We start from the raw sequence: 25990 nt of genomic DNA, 5'->3' as shown, positions 1-25990 counted from the left end.
TGGAGGTCACCGTATGTATAGAGTACATGCATTGTATTATGGATGAGAGCAGCGGCGAGCGAGTGTCCGCCCCACACGGACGTGGTCTGTCTTTCTCCAGGCTGCATAAAAATGATGAGCAGGATTGTGGCCGAAGCTCCATCAGGAGCTAAAAGCCCAGCGACATCCTAATGAAAAATAAATGTATTTACACAGAGACGTCAAAACAGCAGCTAGAGCAGCTCTCTCTCCACCATCCATCCAGTGTCACGGGCCTTGGGCAGACCACGCACCGAGGAGATAAATATTTTAAATAGCGACACTCCGGCAACACACGGTTCTGCCAGACAAGGAATAATTAGAAAATAAATTACATTTTTTTTTTCCCTCTGCCCCACTGGATGAATTAGATTAGTGGGAAAAGTGTGGGCTCGGCCCCCCCCCCTTCATAGGCACACACCACTTCAAGCCACTTTCATATATCTACAAGACGCATGGGCAAATGTGTCAGGCTAAGAATAGACTGTCGTCTCGCAGGCAGCAAAGGAGGGAGGCCCTGAGCGTACGCGAAGCCCAAGTAGCAAGGGCATCGCAAGTGTGTCTATGTCTGAATACTTATACACTGGGGCCGATGCAAGCGATATCCATCCATATGGATGGATATTCATCCATTCAGCATTGAACAATTTATACACATCATGAAAAGAAACCTTATTAACGGAGGTAAATTCTCCAAATTACATCTCCTCCTCCTTATAATACAGGATGAACGTCAATGAGTTTCCATCTCTTTACCTGCCCCCCAGCCCAGATACCATGAAAGTTTCTGACGAGAACCCTGCAAAAAGCACATTTATTGATTTCCTAATATTCCTAAATATCCATGTCTTGGCTTTGTATTTGAACAGAGTCCCCCTTTATGCTTTCTACTTCAGTATCTATCTTTGCCCAGAGGGAAATGTATTATATATAAATATATTATTATTAGTATTACTAATTATTATTATTATTATTATTACTAATCTCTGAGCACCTACAGGAAGTATGTCCAGAATATTTTTCTAATCATTTTTTTGTTTACTGAAGCAATTACAGAAATAGCCCCAAAGTCCCTAGATGGCCTTAGTCACCCCACAACCTGTGGCCTGGTACAACGATAGAAGATATGATAGCCATCCGTCTCATCTGTGCTTAACTCCCTTTAGACTGTATGCTCAGCCAAGAAGAGCACTTGTTACATCTTAATAAGAGGAGGCTTTCTTTGGGGGGGGGGTACTAAATTACTTGATTTTGGGCCATCACTCAAAATTACTTTATAGTGCTCACTTTCTTTTAATCTGCAACCCCTTCCTTTAGCACTGTAATATGCTATTATACAATAGCAAATAATCGAAACAAAATGCCATTTGTTGTCTCGTCATTCATGTTTCCTCTGTGTATACTTAAGATTCTGCGTAGTGGTCAACATAAAAATACTGAGTTATCTGAAAAAGAAGATAATAAAAACCCTCAACTTCCAAGCTTCTTTACTTCCTGATCCTATTATTCTTTAATTTGTGTTTCTCCTTTTTTCCCACCTCCATTAAGACTCTTAAGTTATCCTTATTCTTCCCTCACCTGTCTTTCAGTCTATTCCCTCTCTTTTACTCACCTGCATACCCTGAAATTTTACCTCCCTCCATCTAATCCTCTTTCTCTTTCCATCATAGTTTCTCTCACCCTCTTTCTGTCTTGGGTTTCTCTCTGCTTAGCCACCTACGTCTCACTTCTCCATCTCCTAATCTCGGAAAACAAATAACTCATCTGTTTTCATCCTGCTTGACCCAGATGGCAAAGAACATCCCTCCTTTTATTTCACACACATTTACTCATCTGTCTCTATCTCTGCCCCAGCCTCTCTAATCTGTTATCCTCTACTCTGCTCATTCACCCATCCTTAATGGCACCTGAGGGCTATGGACTTTCCTGTCTCTGGCTTGTGCTCCTAAATGCGTGAAACCAATGAATGGCTTTCCATTTAAAGCTGAATATCTCAAGCTGTCAGCTTCCACCTGACCCCATACAACGGCCAACCAACTACTTGCCATCACACTGTCTCTCCTACCTGGGCTCAGACACCAAAGTATCAATCTCTCTCCAAAATACCCACTTCTTCCCATCTGCGGCTCCTTAACATTATCTCACCACTCTTTTCTTTCTTCATCTTCGTCCCCCTAAATAGCTATCCAGCCTCATGATACTATCTGCTCTCCCTTTATCTCTTCATCATAACCAGAGACATGAAGGTGTCTTTTTCACCCATTCTACACACTACATTTCAACCAACTCCTCTCCCATTTACCCTCCATTTCTCAACCTTGCTCTGGTGACCCCAGCTACCAATCCCGCTCTACTTGGGCCATCTATAGATAGCAAGATGCCCCTTACATACTACCTGTGTATCCCTAAGAACCCAACTCTCCGTTCTACCTGTTCCTCTTCTAGTGGATCATCCCTCTATCTGCATGTATTACTGTATCCTTAAGTCTCACTGTTTAATCTTAACCCATCCATCCAGGAACCCACATCTCACTTACCTACATCTAAAACCCATATCTAATTTACACCATCTCCTCCTCTCCTTCTTCCTGACCCCACACATCAAGGAACTTTTCTTTCTTTCCATTTTCTCACACAGCTGCAGAATGAAGCTCTAAATAATTAAAGTTGATCAATATTTCACGCGCTGTGTCTAAACCTAATTATCTTGCACAAAGAATGAGCGTATCTGAGGTGCCTCCCTAGCTCGCTCCGTACCCTGTCCAGAGTGTCACCTTGTATGTATTCCCATAGGAGGGGGAGTGAGCATGATGGTTCTCCTTACTGGGAATCAGCATGATAGTTAAGGGAAGGGAACACGAGTGATCCCATGATACCGCAATAAAAATACTTCCCAGTATATATTTAATTGGGGGGAGTAAAAATCATCATCTTCACCAAATTCTATATAATTCAGACATATTAAACATTGTATAAACCGACACTATAACATCGGCTTCCTCTCCCAGTTATAGTTGGGTTCCATTATCTGTGCAATTTATCATTTGATTTATTTTTATTTCAAGATGTTCTAAGGCACTCCACGTACAAATCAGAAAACACAGATACATTTATCATGGGCAAGAGAATTTACTAATTGTCTGAGAAATGAACTCTGTGACTGGGGGTGTCACAAGGCTGAGTGCCTGCCATTCCCATGCCCTCTGCTGTGCACAGCTAATGTTTCAAAGGCTATATTTCGCTCTTATAATGTAAATGCTTTTAATGCCGTATCTGTAAGGCGCAGACTTCTGTAAGTTCAGATAACAAGCAGGTAGCAACCATATTTAAAGATCAGACATCCCCGAAATGGTAAAAATGTAACATTCCAGAAACCTAAACGTTATAATTATTAGCTCTTATATGTACGAAGATTAATAATTTACTATGCTCCCTCTAAAACCTGCAGTTTAACCCTCTGAGGGCCATGGAGCTAGAAATACATTGTTCTGCGCGAGACATCCGACTCGTGGCTCCTTGTCTGTTGGGAAATGCAGCAAATTTAATCATCAGTAACTTGGCCTGCACATGAAGCCCAGGTTCTAAGTGAATTTAATAGTGGGTAGTATGGCTGTGTAGGATGCCCCGTTTGGTAATGACAGAGTTAATGAGATGTCAGTCTGGCCATGCTGCTAATACATTGTGTTTTAGATGTCATCTGGTGAGCAAAGATGCCTGCAGTTAACCAGCAAAATCTTCATCTCACTTGGGAACCGCCAATGACTTATTTTAAATCTCTCGCCAGTGATGGATTCTGACACAGCATGCTGCCGGGAGAATAGAGATAATTCCCTCTTATTGGTGGACCATGTATTTACAGAGAGAAATCACTGTATAACCCTTAACCCCTTAAGTACCACAACAAAACATAAAAACACCACACCGTGCTATGCCGGCTACCAAATCCATAGTCAACATTTCATTCTGCAGCCCAGAATTAGAGCCAGAGCTTCCTTTCTTTATTCTATAGGCACACATGGCGAAGGGGAGCCGGCGTTTAATACGCCGAGGATAAGCAAGTCCCCTGCCTCTACGGGAAAGGAGGTGGGCGGCAGCTGACAGGAACACAAATGTGTAGATTTTACACCTTCTTCAAAGTGTTACTATAAAGAGCGATCAGCGTGTGGCAGAAACGTGCCAACCGAGAAAGGGAAGCGGGGGGATTGAGGAATAAATGAGGGAGTGCATTGGCTATTTCTTTTAGTATTTCGGATTAGAGATGTGGAATGGTGGAGTGGGATTAAATTAACAGAAACTGGTCCTGGTAAAATTTAATGTTTTTTTCGTACTGTTTTTTTATGGTAATATAAATTTGGTGCTATTCCAATGTGCAACACCACAGTGTATGGTACTACAAAGCACCGTCTCTCCAAGACTTGCAATTAGCCCTTCTGGCACATGAAGTGTTAACCCAACATACCAAATTTGCTCGAATATAGAAGGTTTTTTCAGAGCAAATGCTGTGAAAAAAAACCCTTGTCTTATATTCAAGGTCGTCTTATAATTAAACCTCAAATAGAGACTAAGATCCAGATCCCCCGCAGCGCTGCAGGGGACCTGGATCCTCCTCTCAGAGCGCCGGTGTGACAAGACCTTCCGGCGCTCAGTCATAAAAGCCCACAGCGGAAGTGCCGGGCAGCAACAGAGGATGTCGCATCGACGTGCAAGTCTGGGGCAAGTCTGGGGAAGCATTGGTAAGTCTGGGGGGCAGAGTGGCATATCAGGGGTGCAGGTTGGCATATCTGGGGGGCAGAGTGGCAACCCTGGGGTCAGATGTGCATAACTGGGGTGCAGGTTGGCAAATCAAAGGAAATAAAAACAAGAAATGTTCACGATCATAGTTTATATTAAATATGAAAAAATAGTTTACATAGTATTTACTTGTAAAACTTTTTTTCCTATAGGGTAGTCTTATATTCTTTTTTCCCTAAATTAATATTTAAATTTTACTATAAATATTAAATAAAGGGATTTTTGTTCTTTTCTCAGTAACAATGAATATTTAAAGCAAACCATTCCATTTCTACACCTACTTTGGGGAGAACAAAAGGTTATCTAATCCTCCTAAACTGTAGATTGTCATGACAACCCGCGGATCCGTCAATAATTATTACATCACATCAATAAACATTGAATACGGATCCTCATATGGCCAAAGCATGGCGCTGAGTGTTTGATGGCTGTAATTTTACAGGAATAGATTTAAAAAAAATTTATTTTGCAGCGAAACGAATTCCTGCATCACACTCTAAAGATTAAGATTTCAAACAAGAAGTATTTAAAGTGACAGTCGCCCCTAAAAATGGAGATACTCCGAGTATTATTTTTTAAAATCTATGTATCAAGCAAAAAATTGTTCTTTTTATATGAAGGCAGCAATAAGTGGCTACATTTTCTTAACGCGCACAATAAAAAGACACTGTATAAAAACAAAAAGTATACAATTGCTCTGAGAGCTCTCGGAATGTTCCAGACTGTTTCTTCTTATATATTTCTTGACAGTTTCCATCAATTATTGAATGCATTACTGTCACTATTCACTTTGGAGGAACATTGTTGGAAAGGATAACACCACCACCCTTGTACCAGATTGCCAAGGAAACTGGAAATAAGTAATACTGATGTTAAGTAGGTAAATGCCAGGTTAAGAACCCAGTTCCAACGCTCTCGAGGGTTGTGAAGGACAACAGTACATTTTCCTACAGCCCAGCTAGACTCAAGTGTGCTCCTTACATGTAGCAGACGGAATCAATAAGTGGGGAACCCAAGTCTATGATGAGATAAACAATGGCCCGAAATCACATGGCCTGGTGTTTTTATTCTAGAAACGGGCACAATCTTGCAAAAAGCCATGTATGGTGACTACCACTCAGCCCAGGGTGGGGAACAAGTGCCCAGCAATAAAGCCGCTCAAAACACACCAGAGAACACACTCCATGTGCGCTCTCCAGTCCTGTCCAAAACACGCTTACAGAAAGAGAACTTATCGCAAGCCCATAAAAAGTACAGGAGGATCCAGTCATCATGGAAAAGCCACCAAAGGTCTTCCTTGCTCCATACAACTTGGTGGCTACATGTAGAATTACCTAGCAAATACCATTCAAAAAACTCCTATCTCCGACATTTATGCCTTCGGTGTTTTTTTGAACGATATTTGCTGGGTATGCACCAAATTCTTGCTTTGTCTTGTGTACTTATAGGTGATTATTATTCTAGCAGCAACCCGGGAATCTGAATGTGTATGCCTTTTATGCTTTTTAAATGATGCACTCTCTTTTGGGTTTAAATGCAGTGCAGCTCCATGGTTAGCAATATAGCCATGAAATTGACAGGACTTGTCAAACTTGGGGTATTTTGACATAGTGGGGGGCTAAGCACTACGTGGCTATATATCGTGATGGAATCCTCAATATTTATACTTTAGATAGATGTTTTTGAATGGTATTTGCTGGGTATGCACTGAATTCCTGTTTTGTTTTGTGTATTTTTTGCTCGAAACCCGGGAATCCGAATATGTATGCCTTTTATGCTTTTTTAGATCATCAGAAGAGGGCCTATGAAGGAGATTTTAGTAATATTTCTAAAAGAACAATAATCTGTAGAATTCTTGAGCACATGCTATTTAATGCTACATACATTTGTTTTTGTTCCTCTTTTTTTTTTTTTGTTTTTAAAGAAAATCTTTGGGCAGAAAGGATTAAAAAAGGGGGCCTTGGATCAATCTGGATCTGAGGTTCCGCATTATGAGGAAAACAATGAGGGTAGCTGACAAGTGATTATCTGTCATTAAATTCTGGTTTTCTTTAGATGAGACAACAAAAGCAGAGCTGGTGGAAATCTTCCGAATGTGCCTCTGGACATCCGACTGTAAGCAACGACTGTTAAATACTGAGGGTCACAGGTCAACCAAGCTATCTGTGCAAAGCAGCTGCCCTTAATTTTAGACCCTCTAATGGAGAAGATACTCAGTACGATTATACAAAACACATTCAGTTGCTAGGAAGCCAGTCATACTGAACGATTAACAAGAGGATAATATGTTGCCTCTCCCTACGCCCGCTCCAAGTTCCAGCACTGAAGTGGTGGCTCGGAATTTGCACGCCTCGCACTAATCTCAGATCTGCTATTTATGTGCCCCAAATTAGAAGCTGCTGGATAAATTTAGCTGCCCACCTGCATGTCACGTGAGAGGACAGAGCGGGAGGGTGGGCACATACATAAGCCAGACGCACGGCATTCCGTCAGTACCACGCTGAGTGTCAGTCATGGGAGAGCTCTTCTTCTTCCACCCTGGGGAGCGACGCTTTAGGAAAACCAATTAATTCCTTTGCGAAGAGTGTTTGAAGATTCAGACTCCCACCAGCACATTAGACCCATTCAGCTATGAATCTTCCAAGACTCTGTCTTTTAAAGACTTGTGTATATACAGAGGCCTACATGAGAAACCATTCCTAGGTCCAGCATCCACTCTCCATAGCTTGTCTCATTGACCCGTACGATTGTATTTCCTTTTGACCACACAAAACACCAGGTATTAGAGATCAGCCCCTGCACTGATCCCACTGATCCGCCTGAGCATCATTCTCCATCTCTACCAGACTGCTGTTAGGGATATTAATGAGACAAAATAGGCAAAACCAATATTTCGTCACACACACAAAATAACGACGTTACCAAATATTGTAGTACCACATCCACAATATTAATTTAAGGAGATACCCTATATTTTATCTCCGATCCTAAATTCTTTCAGATCGCCGAAAATTATAATTCAAATTAGATAGATATCGCCACGATAGTCAATCAAAAATATTTATTTATTGTGAATACAATTTATAAAATCTATGTATGAGTCACACAGTGCATAATATAAAACACAACGTTCTTAAAACATGTCAAAATTAAATCAATTCAAATACAATATATTATCGATAGTTATCAATATGAATTAGTACTATATGAGTCTAACACACAATTAATTTCCAGTCCACTCAGCAACCAAAAATTGATAATAATCCGGGCAGTAATAAAGATATCACTATCTCTCTTATATTAGTTCAACTAATATAACAAATTAAAAATAACTTAATAATGTCTACGAGTATTAGTGAAATTTCTAATAGATGCAAATGATGTCAAACTTCATCTATAGGTAAAAATACCTTTTCATTATTGTTATTATCACGGGTTATAAGCTGCAGTCTCACAAGCCGCCATATACAATAATGCAATATAGTACTTCCCAGAAACAGGGAATTCTATACGAAGAAGACAAAATTCATCTCTATTCAGAATAATAAAACAATTATATTTACCACCACTTGTTGCTGTTGTCCCACCGGTCCTTGTAGAAATTAATCCAGGTTCATTGGCAAGAAATTAAGTGGAAAATAATATAACTTTCTACCAGTTATATAGGTTAGAACTCAAAGTAACTCCAAGAGTGAAATATGATGCCAGAATCTTAAGATTCCAATTCTCTGGGGTAAATTTGGTGAATAAGTCGGTCCTTTTCCTTTTTCTTTTTTTTAACTATCCAAGACATAAGCTTAAAAACAGAGCTTATTATCATAGCCTCCACCTCTTGATTGGAATTCTCCAATCATAACGGTGGGTTTTACCCATTAAAATTAGGATTTCTACTCATATTTACACCGTTGTAATTCCTTAATTTACCTGTGAGAGACGCTCTGGTCTAAGAATTAACTTAAAACCATTACATATATGTTTGGAATTTATCCTTGGTCACCCTAATCGCCAGGTGTTACCTCCTAGATAGTAACTCAGGCCTTGGTAGTCTTCCCATGTATCCCCCATTCCAAGTTACATTTCTAAAGATATGCAGCGTCTACTCCTTAACTTTCTCATGGAAGATAACATTAATTGTATCATATATACGCTGAAACATAATTATACATGAATACTCCTTTGTTCTCTATTATAGAGGGAACAAGGACAAAAAGAAATCATCACTACATGATTAAGTAAAATAAAATGGATCTGACTCCATTTTGTTTTCATGTAAAATACAGAATGTGGAATACATGTTTTCTATGATAAAATATCTGACACTGCAGCTACGTCTCGGTTTGCCGTAATACAAGCAGCCAAGACACCAGCCACAACCACCAATCCAATAAAAAAAAAGTATACATTAGTCAGCTCTGAAACGTTTCACCAACTTTAATGTTTTACATTCACAGAATAAACTTGACATGACCAACAGTTATATGTAGTGTTAACGGTGCCATTCTTCCGATTCCATTGAATTTAACAATTTATAACAAAATGTAGCATCAAAAACATCAAGTACTGTTGGATGCCCAATTCTTTCCCGGAAATAATTCCTTAATTAACGTATTTGCTCGAATATAAAAATACCCCTCGTCTTGTATTTGAAGTCGTCTTACCATCCAACCTCAAATAGAGGACTGACTAAAGAGTAAGATCCAGATCCCACGCAGCGCTGCAGGGGACCTAGATGCTCCTCTCCTGCAGCCGGTGAACGTCTGCGCGGTGCGTGTAGAGAACCTTTGCTGCTGCCCGGCGGAAGTGCCAGGCAGCAGCAGAGGTTGTCTACACACATTGCTCAGATCTCCACCTGCTGCCCCCGCTAGACATCGAGAAAAAAACTCTTAAAGGTTTCTATGTTCTTTTTAAGTGATTAGCCCTACAGACCAAAGCGGTAAATGACCACAGAATGTATATAAGATGAAGATTTAACTGGAGCAGCACCTCCTTATATCATATTCCAGCTCATCTGTTCTGGCCATATAGTTATTATCAGGGATCAAAGCATACGTATTGTAGGGGACAGCTCACGCATGGGGCGGCAATGACAGTTTCACACAGGTTTCCAACGTAAATGCGTGTTTATTTAGATGTTGTAATCACAGAGCACCTTGTAAACAAAACAAACTATAAGCCTGTCCGGCTCTAACTAAACAGCAGGATACCTCTCTAGCAGCCTAAGGTCTGACGCAAAGCAAAGTAACCAGTTTTGTATGGGGTAAAGCTTCATACCTGGTGGGCTGCAGCGCTGGCTGTAGCTGCTCCTTCATTCAGTGTCTCCCTCCCTCTGAAAACCTAACAGCCCTTTCTTTTAAGGCCTCCTCCCCAGTAACGAGCTTAGGAAGCCTCACCTGAGAGCACCTGGGTTTGCTACCAGGCCTGGCTGAGGTAACCAGGTGAGACATATATCCCATCAACCACTCTCCCATACACTTTACCACATATCCCCCCCGTCGACTCCAGACCAGAGGTCCGGACAGCGTCAGCAACCATACAGTACACCCTGGACAACGCATCCGCATTCCCATGTAACTTCCCTGGTCTATGCTCCACTGTAAATCAAAAATTTTGCAAGGAGAGAAACCATCTGGTCACTCTTGCATTCCTCTCCTTATTCTGTTTCATCCATGCCAGAGGAGCATGGTCAGTCACCAACACGAATTCCCTGCCCAGGAGATAATATCTCAGGGACTCCAACGCCCACTTGATGGCGAGACACTCCCTTTCCACTATGGCATAATTTTCCTCGGCTGGGGTCAGTTTCCTACTCAAGTACAGCACTGGGTGTTCTTCCCCATTAACCACTTGTGACAAAACTGCCCCCAAACCTCTAGCAGATGCGTCCGTCTGAACCAGAAATGGTTTCCTAAAATCAGGGGAAACGAGCACTGGCTGGTCACACAGGGCAGACTTCAGACACTGAAAAGCCCTTTCTGCCTCGGGGTTCCACTTTACCATCACTGACTTACCACCCTTTGTTAAGTCTGTCAATGGTGTGGCCATGGAGGCAAAATTGGGCACGAACCGACGGTAGTACCCGGTTATGCCAAGGAAAGCCCTCACTTGTTTCTTTGTTACTGGCCTAGGCCAGTTCTGTATCGCCTCAATCTTATTGATCTGGGGTTTAACCAGCCCCCTACCAATGATATAACCCAGGTATCTTGCTTCCTCCAGACCCACTGCACATTTTTCAGGGTTTATGGTTAGGCCTGCATCACTAATGGAGTCTAACACGCCCTGTACCTTCCCGAGGTGACTTTTCCAGTCAGACGAAAAAATTACCACATCGTCCAGGTAAGCAGCGGCATAATCACGATGTGGTCTCAAAATCAGATCCATCAGCCTCTGAAAGGTAGCAGGGGCCCCATGTAACCCAAATGGCATCACAACATACTGGAACAGGCCCTCTGGAGTGGAAAAGGCAGTCTTCTCTTTAGCCTCCTCAGTTAACGGTATCTGCCAATAGCCCTTTGTAAGGTCAAGTGTTGTAATGTACCTTGCCTTCCCAAGCCTCTCAACCAGTTCATCCACTCGGGGCATGGGGTACGCATCAAACTTTGAGACCTCATTTAATCTCCTGAAGTCATTACAGAACCTCCACGTCCCGTTGGGCTTTGGGATTAGCACTATGGGGCTTGACCATTCACTAGTAGATTCCTCAATAACACCTAATTCACGCATTCGCCTGACCTCCGTGGATACCGCCTCTCTACGGGCTTCTGGTATCCTGTATGGCTTCAGGTTCACTTTACTGTGAGGCTCAGTTTTGATATGGTGTTTTATGAGGTGGGTACGGCCAGGTTGGTCCGAAAACATGCGTCTGTTTTCCTGCAGGAACTCCCTCACCTCCTGCTTCTGGGGCACTGACAGTGCCTCTGCTATTGTTACTGGGGGAACTGGTTGCCCCACTTCTTTGACCCCTGCCTGGGTCGCCCCCAAAGACTCCCGCTCTTTCCACGGCTTGATCAGGTTTACGTGGTAAACCTGGAAGGGTTTTCTCCTGCCCGGTTGATGGACCTTGTAGTTCACCTCACTCATCTTCTCTACAACCTCATAGGGACCCTGCCACTTGGCTAAAAACTTACTTTCGACGGTGGGCACTAAAACCAGGACCCTGTCCCCAGGATTAAAGGCCCTCAACCTGGCAGATCCGTTATAAATTCTGCTCTGGGCCTCCTGCGCTCTTTGCATATGCGTTTTAACTATAGGCATCACCGTTGCTATTCGCTCCTGCATCTGAGCCACATGTTCAATAACACTCTTATATGGGGTGGCCTCGGTCTCCCAAGTTTCTTTGGCAATATCTACCAAACCCCGTGGATGTTGGCCATAGACTAACTCAAAGGGGGAAAACCCTGTAGACGCTTGGGGCACCTCCCGGATAGAGAACATGAGGTAGGGTAATAGACAGTCCCAATCCCGACCATCCCTTTCTACCACCTTTTTTAGCATATGCTTTAGGGTTTTGTTAAACCTCTCCACTAACCCGTCTGTTTGAGGGTGGTACACTGAGGTACGGAGGTGAGTGATTTTAAACAACTTACACAGGTCTTTCATGACCCGTGACATAAAGGGCGTACCCTGGTCAGTAAGAATTTCTTTAGGGATCCCCGTGCGAGAGAACATGTAAAACAACTCCCTAGCAATATTTTTGGAGGCCATGTTTCTTAAGGGTACCGCCTCTGGGTACCGGGTAGCATAATCCAAGACAACCAATATGTATTGGTGTCCCCTAGCTGATTTGACAATGGGCCCTACCAAATCCATGGCAACTCTCTCAAATGGTACTTCAATGATGGGAAGTGGCACCAAGGGGCTACGGAAGTGTGGTGTTGGGGCACTCTTCTGGCATGTGGAGCATGACTCACAATACCTTTTTACTTCTTCATATACCCCAGGCCAATAAAACCTTTGGAGGACCCTCTCTTGTGTTTTATTAGTCCCCAAGTGCCCCCCAAACACATGGTTATGGGCTATGTCCAGCACCAGGTGTCGGTATGGTTTTGGCACCAGAAGCTGTTCCACAATTTCCTTGTTAACTTTGGTGATCCGGTACACTAGATCCCCATTCATGGCAAGATGCGGAAATTTCTGGTCAGCTTCGGGTTCCTGTGGTACCCCATTTACTACCGTGACATTTGCCCGTGCAGTTCCCAGAGTGGGGTCTCTCACTTGCTCGGTCCCGAAGTTACCCCGAGACATTTCTAAATCTAAGACCTGTTGGCCGGGTAGGGAAGTTTCTTCTTCTTCCTCCCCAGCTAACACCTGCAAGGGGAAAGAATCTTCACTATACATTTCAGATGGGCCTAGATCCTTTTCATCATGCCCCTTACTGGTATCATTGTTCCCAATGGCCGTCTCACCTGACCCATTACTTACAGGGAGGGGTACAGACTCTGCCGGAGTTTGTTCCCCAGCTGCAGAAACGTTCCCCCTTCTCCACAGCTCCCAGAACAAGGGGAAATCGCGGCCTAATATAACCGCATGCATAAGTCTTTTTACAACTCCGACTTCGTAGGTCACAGTTCCAGATGGGGTCACCAACTTAATGGGGGCCACAGGGTAAGCTACAATATCCCCGTGGATGCATAGCACTCTTATGTGCTTGTTCGGCACGTAGTCCATAGTCACAAGGCCAGCCCGAACCAAAGTCACCAGGCTACCCGAGTCCAAAAGTGCCTTCACGGAGCAGTCACGTATCTTCACCATACAAAAATGCGGCTCAGTCTCTGATTCTGGAATGGCTGCACAAACAGGTTCTGCAAACAGGGACTGACGCCGACTAGCGTCACACACCATGGGCTCTGAGTTAAGAGGGCAATAGGCGGCTATGTGTCCCCACTCATGGCACCTCCAGCACTGGGGGGTCCCTGGCTTCCTTAGTAGGGAGCCCTTTCTAGGATTGTGGGGTCCCAGGGGTTCAGGATCAGTCTTTTGCCCTTGCCCAAACTCTAGAGCCCTGCTCTCTCTCACATTTTTCCATACACCTCCAGCTGGAACTCTCTTACCCACAGCTGTCGCGGGTCTGACAGTCTTGGAAGGTGTTGGTGCCGCAGGGACCTCACGGAGGAAGTCCTCGGTTGCTATGAACCTTTCCACCATGTTGACCAGCTGCTCGGCAGTTCTGGGGTCTCCATGCCCAACCCACCGTTGTAGCTCCGCCGGGAGGGCGCGGAGGTAGTGGTCCACTACCACCTTTTCCACAATCTGGGCTGGTGTGGTGGATTCTGGTTCCAGGCACTTACGTACAAGATGAATAAGGTCATACATCTGGGACCTGGCAGGCTTGTCCACGGTGTATTTCCAACAGTGGACTCTCTTGGCCCGAACAGCGGGCGTAACACCCAGGCGAGCAAGGATCTCCATTTTTAGTTTTGTAAAGTCCCGGACATCTTGCTCCCCGAGGTCATAGTAGGCCTTTTGCGGTTCACCAGTCAGGAAGGGTGCAATCACTTCTGCCCACTCTGCAACTGGCAGTCTCTCTCTCTCCGCCACTCTCTCAAATACGGTGAGGTAGGCCTCAACGTCGTCATCGGGTGTCATTTTTTGTAAGCCCCGCTGAACGGCCCTCCTCACGTTAACAGTCTCAAGGGGGCTTGCCTCCACTTGTTGGGGCTGAGCCACAACAGTCTCTCTGAGCGCAGCAATCTGCTCCATTAACAGGCGATTCGTTTCCTGTTGTTGGGCCATAGTCTGCTGTTGCGCATGTTGCTGGGCGTGAAAAGCCTCTGCATGAAACTTCCGTTGCTGTTCCAAGGCCTGCTCATGTCTCAGGTTGGCCTGTATCAGCTGCTTTATCACTTCCTCCATTGTGCCGGATGGGCCTTACAGTGCTGCAGCCTTCACTCAGGACATATGCTTCCGGCCCTTTACATGTCCACAAAATTCAGATGCTGTGTTTTGTCCCGCCGTTGTTCCTAGCACAACTGTACCCGCATTCTCCACCAATTGTAGGGGACAGCTCACGCATGGGGCGGCAATGACAGTTTCACACAGGTTTCCAACGTAAATGCGTGTTTATTTAGATGTTGTAATCACAGAGCACCTTGTAAACAAAACAAACTATAAGCCTGTCCGGCTCTAACTAAACAGCAGGATACCTCTCTAGCAGCCTAAGGTCTGACGCAAAGCAAAGTAACCAGTTTTGTATGGGGTAAAGCTTCATACCTGGTGGGCTGCAGCGCTGGCTGTAGCTGCTCCTTCATTCAGTGTCTCCCTCCCTCTGAAAACCTAACAGCCCTTTCTTTTAAGGCCTCCTCCCCAGTAACGAGCTTAGGAAGCCTCACCTGAGAGCACCTGGGTTTGCTACCAGGCCTGGCTGAGGTAACCAGGTGAGACATATATCCCATCAACCACTCTCCCATACACTTTACCACAGTATCCATACAGAGATAGTCCCCAATAACGCTATTTTTGATATTTTCTTCGATTTTTGTAACTCTTCTCTGATAGTGATACAGTGGATACACCATGATCTTGTGACATTTTATGGCTTACAACTTTTAAAATCTGTTTTTCCCCCCCAAAGGGTAAGTGGGCTGATTTTCTAAAACCAGGTCACCTCATTTTCTATATTGATGACTCTAAATTTGTCATAGGGAAGTGCAGTGAGATTGTAAGCTCATTTGATCAGAGCCCTCCTTAACTTTTCTCTCTGAAAGTTCAAGTTGTTATTCATTGTACAGCGCCGCTTAATATGATGGTGCTATATAAATCTATTGATAATACTATCCTTAACACATATCTGGACTGCCAACCTCATTACAAAGGGAACGAAAAAATGGAAAAAATATAGTTTACAATATTATTAAAAATAGATACTCCAATAAAACCGCTGGTCTTTTCTACTGTTCAGTGAAATTAGTTATAGAAAGAGCCCCCCACAGGCACTAGGGGATTCTAATTTTGCTGAGAATGCATTCTTTTACACCGGCTTTATTACATTTGCTACCGGCAGCATTTTAAGACTCAGGTTAGATCGCTTGCTAAAAAAACATGAACACCACAGCAGTAAAATAAATAGCAATTTAAACACATTTCTTTCCCCTAAACTTTCTACGGGAGCCATCTTTAACATGGGACAATAGAGCAGGCTGTCATGGGCCCAGGATCACCTTAGGGGTCCATGGCGGCTGACTCTTGGGACCCTTAGCAGCCACCATAGCTTGCATGTGGAGGTCTGTGAAACCAGCTCTACAGACTTGTGGCCGTACCCCCTGCTGGTGCGGAGCACCGGTATATGACATCATATGGCAGCACTCAGCAGGCAGCATGCAGACTATGATGGAGGAAGAGTTTGTGGAGAGGTCTGCAGCTACACAGACCTCTACCTCACACTCATGTATGGGGGAAAGCTTGCCCCTGAGATATAAAGCCAGCCCAGAAGAAATTTAACATCTCTATCCATATTCAAACAGCTGTTTGACTCGAACGCCCATCATCTACTAAGACCTCCTCTCTCGTAGTCATTAGAGCTGTACTGCCGACAATTCTAGAATATCACGTCTGCTCAAAGGTAAAACGCAGTCCAGAAAATGATCTTGGAATGATTTCACAGAATGCATAATGTGTTTTCTTTGTATCTACACAGGGACAGCCCCGTTGCCTTTAACCCCATCAATGCTGGACATTGTCCTGCGAAGGATCTTCCGTTATCTCGTCTAGCGCCTCGATCTGTCCAATAGGTGAACGTTATCATCCAATCGCAGCTTGCAGCTTGTCTGATTAATGGCGTGTCCGTAAGGGGCTGTGGAGTCAGAACAGGTCTGCCAAGGTTTTGGCAGATTACACACTCAGCCAAGCATTGTGACAGCGACGCACGGACAAAAAGAGCCATAATAAAACCACATTAGAAATGGTAAAAAGAGAAAAAATGACGGTGATGAGAAAGGGAACCGCACTGCTAAATGAGGCTAATACTACAGGAAACAGTTTCTGTTGGCCGCTATAAGGCTTTTGGGCCCTAGACATCTACCATTTTGCCCTGCTTATGACGTGAGAATCTCACAGAAACCTACTATTTAGTGAATAAATTCCCAAACAGCATGTGTCTTACAGAGTGCTCTAATACGGAAGAAAAGCACTTTGCATTTAGTATATTCCATCCAAAGACTCTCTCGCGCATAATGTTCCTCTCTGCACCACATGCAGCTCATGATCTCTCCCCATTCCCGCTGATCCCTAGGAGACTAAGATTCTGTTAAATGTCCTGTTGCGTCTGCCACATTTCTCAGTCTAATATGGCCAGAAGATACAGCCGAGTAGCCGGTGGTCCCAGCCCCTTAAGGAACGCCTATAAATTATTCCATTCCTCACCCATAATCCCATGCGGCTCTCCTGCTAACCATGTCTGATGTTGCCCTGTGGTGTCAGCAACAGAATTTTCAATGATTCAGCATCTACGTCAGATTTAAGAAACACACAAAGAATGCAGAAAAAAAGAAAACCAAGAAAAATACGACATGGGGAAAATCAGGTTTTCAATGTCCCAGCTCCACGGACGTGTAAAACGCAAACACCGACTGCTCCCTTAGAAGACAAATATTAAGATAAAACACTTAAGACGTAAGGGGCAGGCAGCGCGGAGTATAGGTGAAGGAATAAGGAGATTTCTTAATACAAATTAAGGCCAAATATCCAATAATTTTATAAGCTTTTTCAGCAGGAAAGAAACAATAATGCACTGTTTTTAACCGCCCTGTAATTCTGTGTATAGCATTAATCAAGGGATTAGACAAACTCTCTCCCAGCCCACCCTCTGCCACCCAGAAGAGGGACCTCCAGGGACATGAAATCCAATCAAGATCTGCCTCCATCCCGATGAAGCTTGCAGACTAACGCAGGACGTACACTGCCGAAGATGCCGCTACCAGCGCCCGGCGCACATTAATCACCACCTGGGGGGACAGGCCACAGCCAGCTTCATTTGTCAGAGCCCGCAATGCATACGTTATTGCAGGCACATTAACATCTCATTTGCATGTCATTAGCGGGCAGAGCGCTATGAATGTGTGGGGCGTGAGCAGGGTATGTATGTGCCTAGTGCCGAGACGGGCAGAGAAGTCTGGAACGGAACTAGAAATTCCACATCGCTGCGTGCCTGATGTGGTGGACCAATAGCCCACTGTGAAAGGGTTAATTGCATGCTGTGTGTTGACACGAGTCCATAGTAATAAATCTCTCATTATTGATAGGCATATATACAAAGTGCATTAGATGTGTTTATAAACCCATTATACTGGTTGTGAGATATATAAACATTTATATAGACGCTACATGGTCACCCATCTATTGAGTTGAGTTGATCCATTGATTAAACACTTATCTTGTACCCACAATTAAGTCTGCTTGTCCATAAGGGCCATGAGAAGAAATGGACCCTGGAAATGTCCAGATCTAGAGTGTAAAACAAGATCAGAGGTCATTGTGGGGTTAAAATGTGAAATAAAGAGGCCCTTGAACCAAGCTGTTAAGAAGACATTATAAGGATGTAACGTGTTCATCTCAAGAAGAGGAGCTTGTCGTCGAAGTGAAGGAGAGCACAGCCCTGGCGTGACACAAAGATGCTCCTCTTAATTAAAATAATAAACAATGTATCCGTGACAGTGTGACACCATCTACAGGAGGCGACCGCAGGCAGGACACCGATACATTATTCATGAGAGGAGTCCTCATTATGCAAATGTATTAAAAGACAAAACATATGTTTTCCTGGGGTAGTGGGGAGGTGGGGGCAGTTTGGAGATGGAAGGAGAGAAAGCCAGGAATAGGAGCCAGAGGATTTCTTCAAGTGTCACAATGTATATTTTTTTAAGATGGCAGCTTTGGCAGTAATGGTTTACACGAGAATGATAAAAGCTCCCCATCTTCATAATTCCCATACAATAGCTCACGACAATCATAGATCAATCTTATAACCAGCTACTGTCACAATATATCAATCAAAGTAAAATATAGAACATAGAGGTTATGTGGGTTAAGCATACAAGTGATTTGGGTGTAAAGTCTTTTAGAATGTACGGTAACAAGCGAGGCCTTTATAAGCCCACCATTACAAGAACTTTGTACCAAAGTACCATAACACTAGATTGCCAGATCATGGGCAGGCTCCTTAACCTCTGGTGTATCCACATGTGAAGGTGCATCTTTATTATGTATTTGTTAATCACTGTATATTGAAATTATACAGTGCTGATAAATAAGTTAGCACTTAATAAATAATAATAATAGTAAAGAGTCTGAAAAGTGGACTTATCACCATGGCAACCACCGTAACCGTCTATATCAGCAGGAACAATCCATTGGTTGCTATAGTGGTACGGTCACTTTTCAAACTTTGCACCATAATTGGTTTTTTTTTTACAAATAACTCTTATATTTGACAAATATGCTACAACATTACAAATACTCCTATTTATTCCAGACACTGGGCGGATGAGTAACCTTCCCCATCCAACTAAAAGCTTTTTCTGTGGGCAGGTAAAGCTTAGTAATAGTTTAAGTCATCGTGACTGAGGACGGAGAGCTATTTGCTAACTCGAATGAGGCCGAAATCTAGCGGATAATACTATAGATTGTATGTAACGGTATTTAACCGCGTCTACCGTATCTCTGTGACCCACCAAATGCTGCTCCCGAACCAAAGACGACCCAAAATATTACCCTCGTACCTTGAGTATATATATATATATATATACATACATACATTTTATGAAAGAGAGGGGATATTGAGCAGAGAAGCGAAGCAATAAGCTCTATAAAATAAAGGACTTACCCCTCGGAGCTGCTGGACCCCACCAAAGTTTCTCATAACCTGTTCGAACTCATGTTCCAGCCTTTTAGCCCAGAATTGCATCCTGCGGGAGATAAGCGGCAAAGATAGCTTTGAGGCAGTGAAAACATTTAAAAACAAAATGCGCGATGAAGGGAACATGTAAAAACTAGGCGATGCTGGCTCTCTACAGTATATTAGTACATAATAATCATTTGTGCGATGCGCCCCTACCCCCCATTACTGATTAACCTCTGGACTTCTTACAATGTGATTTTTTTACATGAAAAATGACTTGTGACGGGACATTTATCACTTCGTAGGGCCTGTGCTGGGGATAAAACCCACGGACAAAGACAGGCATCCCTATTAAGCAAAGTTGCTGTAGCCTCATTAAACACCAAGCACAGACCTGTCCCCATCGCGCCTCCTTTATCAATGTAAACGAGGATGTCAAGTTAAATCAATAGGGTATTATCAGTGTGTAACGAAGGCATCCGTGCCACGGGGCAGTGTCCGGCCCGTGTCCCTATCACTAGGCAAGGTGTGGTGTTAACCCCTCGGAGGCCACTTGAGCTGAAAGCTATAGAATGGAGATGGCGTAGACTTGAGAATACGGCGATGGTGCAAGGCATTTCAATTTTCAAGAATGAAACTCATCATCATGGATATAAAAGGTCAGTTTAATGTGGCATATAGCCCGACGAATGAAGAGAGCATGCCAAAGTACTTTTTAGGTAATTAATACGCATTCTTTACCTGTATGGAAAACCAAGTAAATTTACTTTGTGAAAATGCTACAGCGCACCCCCTACACTGTTTTAGGCCGTCGAAGAAGGTTATCTCTGGCGTCCATATTGAAGTCAATGGGAGGTTTCAGTTCAGATGAATGGGGGTCTCAGACAGCGAGTATACCACGCGTGCGCACTGCTAAACAGAGGGTCCACTTGCTGAAGACATAACCTGAAAGCCAAGGAGCTGACGGGCAGGGAAAGATGGCATGGAGGGGCTCCTGATAAATCTTTGGAATTTGGAAGGGGCTGAAAATGTTAATTTAACCCCTTAATGACAAAGCCCGTACATTAACGGGCTTAAAATGCATTGTTTTCAATGGGTTTAGGGACCGCCCATTGTCCGATCATGTGCATTAAAGAGCCTACGACGGCTGGACTGTCCTAACTCTTTTTCGTAGACCTGTTGGGACAGCCCAGCCATCATAGGAACCTTAATGCACATGATGATAGCTGCCTAGCCGTTGTTGGATGGAAGTTTCAAACATTCATGAACAGAGGGTCCAACAAAAGGAATAGAACTCCATTTCAAACCCTGCCTTAAACCATAGAGGATATGAAACTTCCCATGTCTACCATACGCTGCATTGTATATTAATACCCAGTACCATCATAGACTACAGCATTATTGCACCACTGACACAGAAAATATGTTTTCGCTCCTTCCATGTCTGTAGGACCTAAGCGTACAGGGACAATGTTACATTTATTAGAGCAGTGCTAGAAATATCTGACCCAGATTGTCATATGTAGGACAGATATGGTCCCTTTTATTAACCGGTTCTGTGCTGGCAGGTCCGACGCTTGGTTATGAAAGCGTTAAGGAATCGGGTGACATCACAGTCTCTTTTCTACTTAGAATAATGGCTTCTTTCACAGGCCGACAGATTGGAAATTACCTGTGAAATATATTTCCCTAGGCACAGCATCGGCAGCCATATAAATTACCCAGTGTAATGGCCTTTAGAATTTTTCTCCCACTTCTTCATAAAGCTAGGTTTGCCTTCACGGTTTGGTCTACCCCCACCCATTTTATGTATGTCCCTCAAAATACTGAATATGCTAAAATGGGACATATTGGGTTATTGTGACCTTCTAAGTTACAGAAGAACCAGGACAAGCGATAAGCACCTGTATTATGGGAGCGAGCTGAAAGCGGTCATCTCAGGTGACTTACACAAAACTTAAAAGATATGCCCTATATTATAACAGAGGCAGTTCCTCTTCTATAACTGTGTCAGGCCATATAATGTGGTATGGGAAAGTGAAATTTAGTAGGGGCAATAATCACCCTGTCGAAGCAATCCCAAGCACAGGGACAGTCTTAGCACCAGGTGCCCCAGGTATTGGTCTAGGATATCTGAATTAAGGGGGTTCCTGGCAGTGGGATATTCTTCGTTGGTTGAGAGGTCCGAAGTAGTGGCAGCTCCTGGCAAGATTTACTTGAGTGCTTTACAGATCTCTCTATTGCGACCCAAATCTCTGTGCCCTTCTTTTCTCCCCAATTTCCCTCCTTTCCAAGAGTTTGAAATGTTTGGTGTGTAGGAGTTTATTAAAGCATTCTACAGCCTTAAAAGTCACAATAATGATCAAATAAAACAACAAGGCAAAGACGAAAAAAATAGTTTATAAATGAAATGGGGTAAACCAGCCCTGCCAATGCAGATGTCCTCTTTAGGTTATATTGAGTGGTATATGGGGTTACGGGTACAGGTTATATAGAGTGGTATATGGGGTTACGAGTACGGGTTATATAGAGTGGTATATGGGGTTACGGGTACAGGTTATATAGAGTGGTATATGGGGTTATGGGTACAGGTTATATAGAGTGGTATATGAGGTTATGGGTACAGGTTATATAGAGTGGTATATGGGGTTACGGGTACAGGTTATATAGAGTGGTATATGGGGTTACGAGTACGGGTTATATAGAGTGGTATATGGGGTTACGGGTACGGGTTATATAGAGTGGTATATGGGGTTACGGGTACGGGTTATATAGAGTGGTATATGGGGTTATGGGTACAGGTTATATAGAGTGGTATATGACGTTATGGGTACAGGTTATATAGAGTGGTATATGGGGTTACGGGTACAGGTTATATAGAGTCATATGGGGTTACGGGTACAGGTTATATAGAGTGGTATATGAGGTTATGGGTACAGGTTATATAGAGTGGTATATGGGGTTACGGGTACAGGTTATATAGAGTGGTATATGGGGTTATGGGTACAGGTTATATAGAGTGGTATATGGGGTTACGGGTACGGGTTATATAGAGTGGTATATGGGGTTACGGGTACAGGTTATATAGAGTGGTATATGGGGTTATGGGTACAGGTTATATAGAGTGGTATATGGGGTTACGGGTACGGGTTATATAGAGTGGTATATGGGGTTACGGGTACAGGTTATATAGAGTGGTATATGGGGTTATGGGTACAGGTTATATAGAGTTATATGGGGTTATGGGTACAGGTTATATAGAGTGGTATATGGGGTTATGGGTACAGGTTATATAGAGTGGTATATGGGGTTATGGGTACAGGTTATATAGAGTGGAATATGAGGTTATGGGTACAGGTTATATAGAGTGGTATATGGGGTTATGGGTACAGGTTATATAGAGTGGAATATGAGGTTATGGGTACAGGTTATATAGAGTGGTATATGGGGTTATGGGTACAGGTTATATAGAGTGGAATATGAGGTTATGGGTACAGGTTATATAGAGTGGTATATGGGGTTACGGGTACAGGTTATATAGAGTGGTATATGGGGTTATGGGTACAGGTTATATAGAGTGGAATATGAGGTTATGGGTACAGGTTATATAGAGTGGTATATGGGGTTATGGGTACAGGTTATATAGAGTGGAATATGAGGTTATGGGTACAGGTTATATAGAGTGGTATATGGGGTTATGGGTACAGGTTATATAGAGTGGAATATGAGGTTATGGGTACAGGTTATATAGAGTGGTATATGGTGTAGGGTCACAATTGCGATTCCTGTTATAGTCCATTTCCATAGCGTACGGGACAAGTGGAAAGGAGCTACATACGGCCAGAGTCCCGATTTGTACATGCTTATTACAAGTTGTTTTCTGTATTCATGACATTAAGTTCGCCAGCCATAAAGCAGATTTTCTCGTCATGTGGCAGCCTACCAGCGGGTGCAGGAAATCACTTTGCAGCGTTGATGGCGTTAGCTTGTTACACTCACCCTGGGACATCAAGGGAAATCTGCTCGTCTTTTACACCCCCCCCAACTCCCAGCTTTCATTACCAGAGGATAATAGTAAAAGGGAGCCTCGCTCAACACAAAACCATCAAAGAACCAACTTCAGCTGTCAGACTCAACCCTTGTGTGTTCCTCCGCTATAATGAGAATGTCCTCAAAACCTTTAAGTCCCATCAAAAGGCAAGCTTAAAAATATTATAAGAAGCCAAGAACCATTTCATTTAACTGTAAATAGGAAATGATGATAATACGATGACAATTTACTTCCCCAATTCTTGGAAAAAAATTGCTTTAGCAATGTGTCCTTTTTTATAACATTTATCTGTCTGTAGTATTTCTGAATACCTAGTACCAACCCTGCTGGGTATTTTATCCACAAATGTAATACTTTTATTCCTAAAGTATTGGCCCTTATAGGCAGCCAATGGGCCGATAAATCCCCCATATGCATTTTCCTCGTTCCCCACCCACCATCTTCATGCCATGCAGGAGATATGTACAGTCAGCTCCAGCACTGGCTCTGCGAATGGTGCGTGGGGGGGGGGTCTGTTTAGGCCTCCGTGCACATGCGCCGCAAGCATTTCCGATGATTTGAAAAGAGAACACGTACCTGTCACTGATTGGCTGCTTTAAGCATCCAGTCAGTGGCAACAAATGTCAGACCATGCAGGAAGGAGGGCTGTTGCAGCATGGCTGGAAGAATGCATATTAAAGTACTTACAGAGTATTCTTCTTCTTTAGAAAGGGGTGTCAGGTAAATTAACCTAAAATCGTCACTTTAACGTCCAAATCCTTCCCAGAAATTATTCATTAATCCCTTAAAACTTTGCTGGGAACACTAAAAGTCATGAGACACAAAAGCAGGCACTGACGGGATGCAACTGATTTTATGTGATCCAATTGCTTATGTTTAACATACCAGAAAGTGACATTAATGTTTTGTCTCAGTGGAACAGCACCTTTAAGGTTTCTATATTAGGATGCTACACATAGGGAGGGTTTCTCTTTTATCTTGAATACAGTTAAATGCTTCTATAATGATACAATAAATGATTGTCCATTGTAAGATGTATTATGTGTATACATACATTATATGGCCAAAAGTATTTGGACACCTGACCATCACACTTATATGAGCACCGGGACCGGGGATTCTATGACGGAGCGACGGCGTGACACAACTTTCCGGTGCCCCACCATAGAATCCACCCCGGAAGTACTGGCCAGAAGCAGCAGGGGTTGTCTTGAACGCAGACGTTCACCGGCTGACTTATGCTGACTTACTGTATAATAGATACCAAAAATGTAATGTAAAATACATGTATTCCTGTTCATCAGATAAAATACTGTTTTGCCATTCCACTGTATTTTTTCTTTAAAAATATTTTTTTCTTTAATACAGCACCAAACAAGGGTGCGGCCTATAATCGGGCCACTATATGTGGGCTTTTTTCGTTTTATTAGAATAAAAGAGACAGACAGAACGTTCGATGCCTTGAAATCGATTATTGCTCCATGTATTGCGTATTTTTATAAGTATTTATTTTTAAAAAGCTTTCCACCTATAGCAATTGTTGTCATTTTACACAGAATTACGTGGCTCTGCATTTTAAAACAATTTAAACTGTCATGTTATAGATAAACAGCTGTGTAATAAAGCTCTGCCACATTAGAGGGATATTTGGTTCTGCATGCCGGAGTAACATATTGCTCTGCATGTCAGTGATATATAGCTCGGCACTCGGCGTGATAAATAGCTCTGTGTGCTACGGTGATAGATAGCTCTGCGGATATTAGCAGGCAGTCCATAATTTGCTGCATGCAGCACTGTATTGGTTAAATGACAAATTCCTAGGTGTGGAGACCCCAATCAGACAGACAGGGGTCCGACGCAGACTATTAGCAGCCGCACTGTGTAAACATGCCATCACTATAGAACTTTATGCCAAATCAATAGGCCGTGGACGGACCCCAGGGAGAGGGTTCCTTGCCAAAGCACTCAAAAATATTCTTTTACATGGCAATTCCAGGGTTAGCATGTTTTACCACACTGTTACAGGTGATACGTAAAAGCTGCAAGAGACAGCTGGCAACGTTCAGCCCAGGGGGACAAGCCTGGCCAAATAGTCAATAATATAGTGGCCCAAGCTCACAGCGTAATATCCAACCCTGTCTAATGCACATTTACCAGTAGGAATTGTGCTGAAAACCAATAAAAAGGATCACAGTACGGAATCAGCCAGGGTGTAAATACTGCCTAAAATTTCTCTGGACAGTCCGGGCATCTTCTGCTCTCCCTTGACCAGCCCAGCGAACTGTAAAGTAATGGAGTTTGCA

The 25990-nt window shown here is 43.2% G+C and overlaps 1 protein-coding gene across 1 annotated transcript in view; it reads right to left on the bottom strand.

Annotated features, from left to right (window-relative positions):
- The window catches only part of LOC149285413 (voltage-dependent calcium channel subunit alpha-2/delta-2-like), a 134401-nt gene that overhangs the window by 84544 nt on the left and 23867 nt on the right, over window positions 1–25990 (bottom strand). The window contains exon 4 of the mRNA XM_089495355.1: window positions 19622–19703. Within this exon, the coding sequence (XP_089351481.1) occupies window positions 19622–19703 (82 nt within the window). The remainder of the gene's footprint in view (window positions 1–19621; window positions 19704–25990) is intronic.

The sequence above is a fragment of the Sceloporus occidentalis genome, unplaced genomic scaffold (genome assembly GCF_023333645.1).
Source record: "Sceloporus occidentalis isolate IW3139 unplaced genomic scaffold, rSceOcc1.0.p SCAF_79, whole genome shotgun sequence".
Taxonomy (NCBI): Eukaryota; Metazoa; Chordata; class Lepidosauria; order Squamata; family Phrynosomatidae; genus Sceloporus; species Sceloporus occidentalis.
The sequence above is the reverse complement of the archived record's forward strand: the minus strand, read 5'-3'. Positions and strand labels throughout refer to the sequence as shown.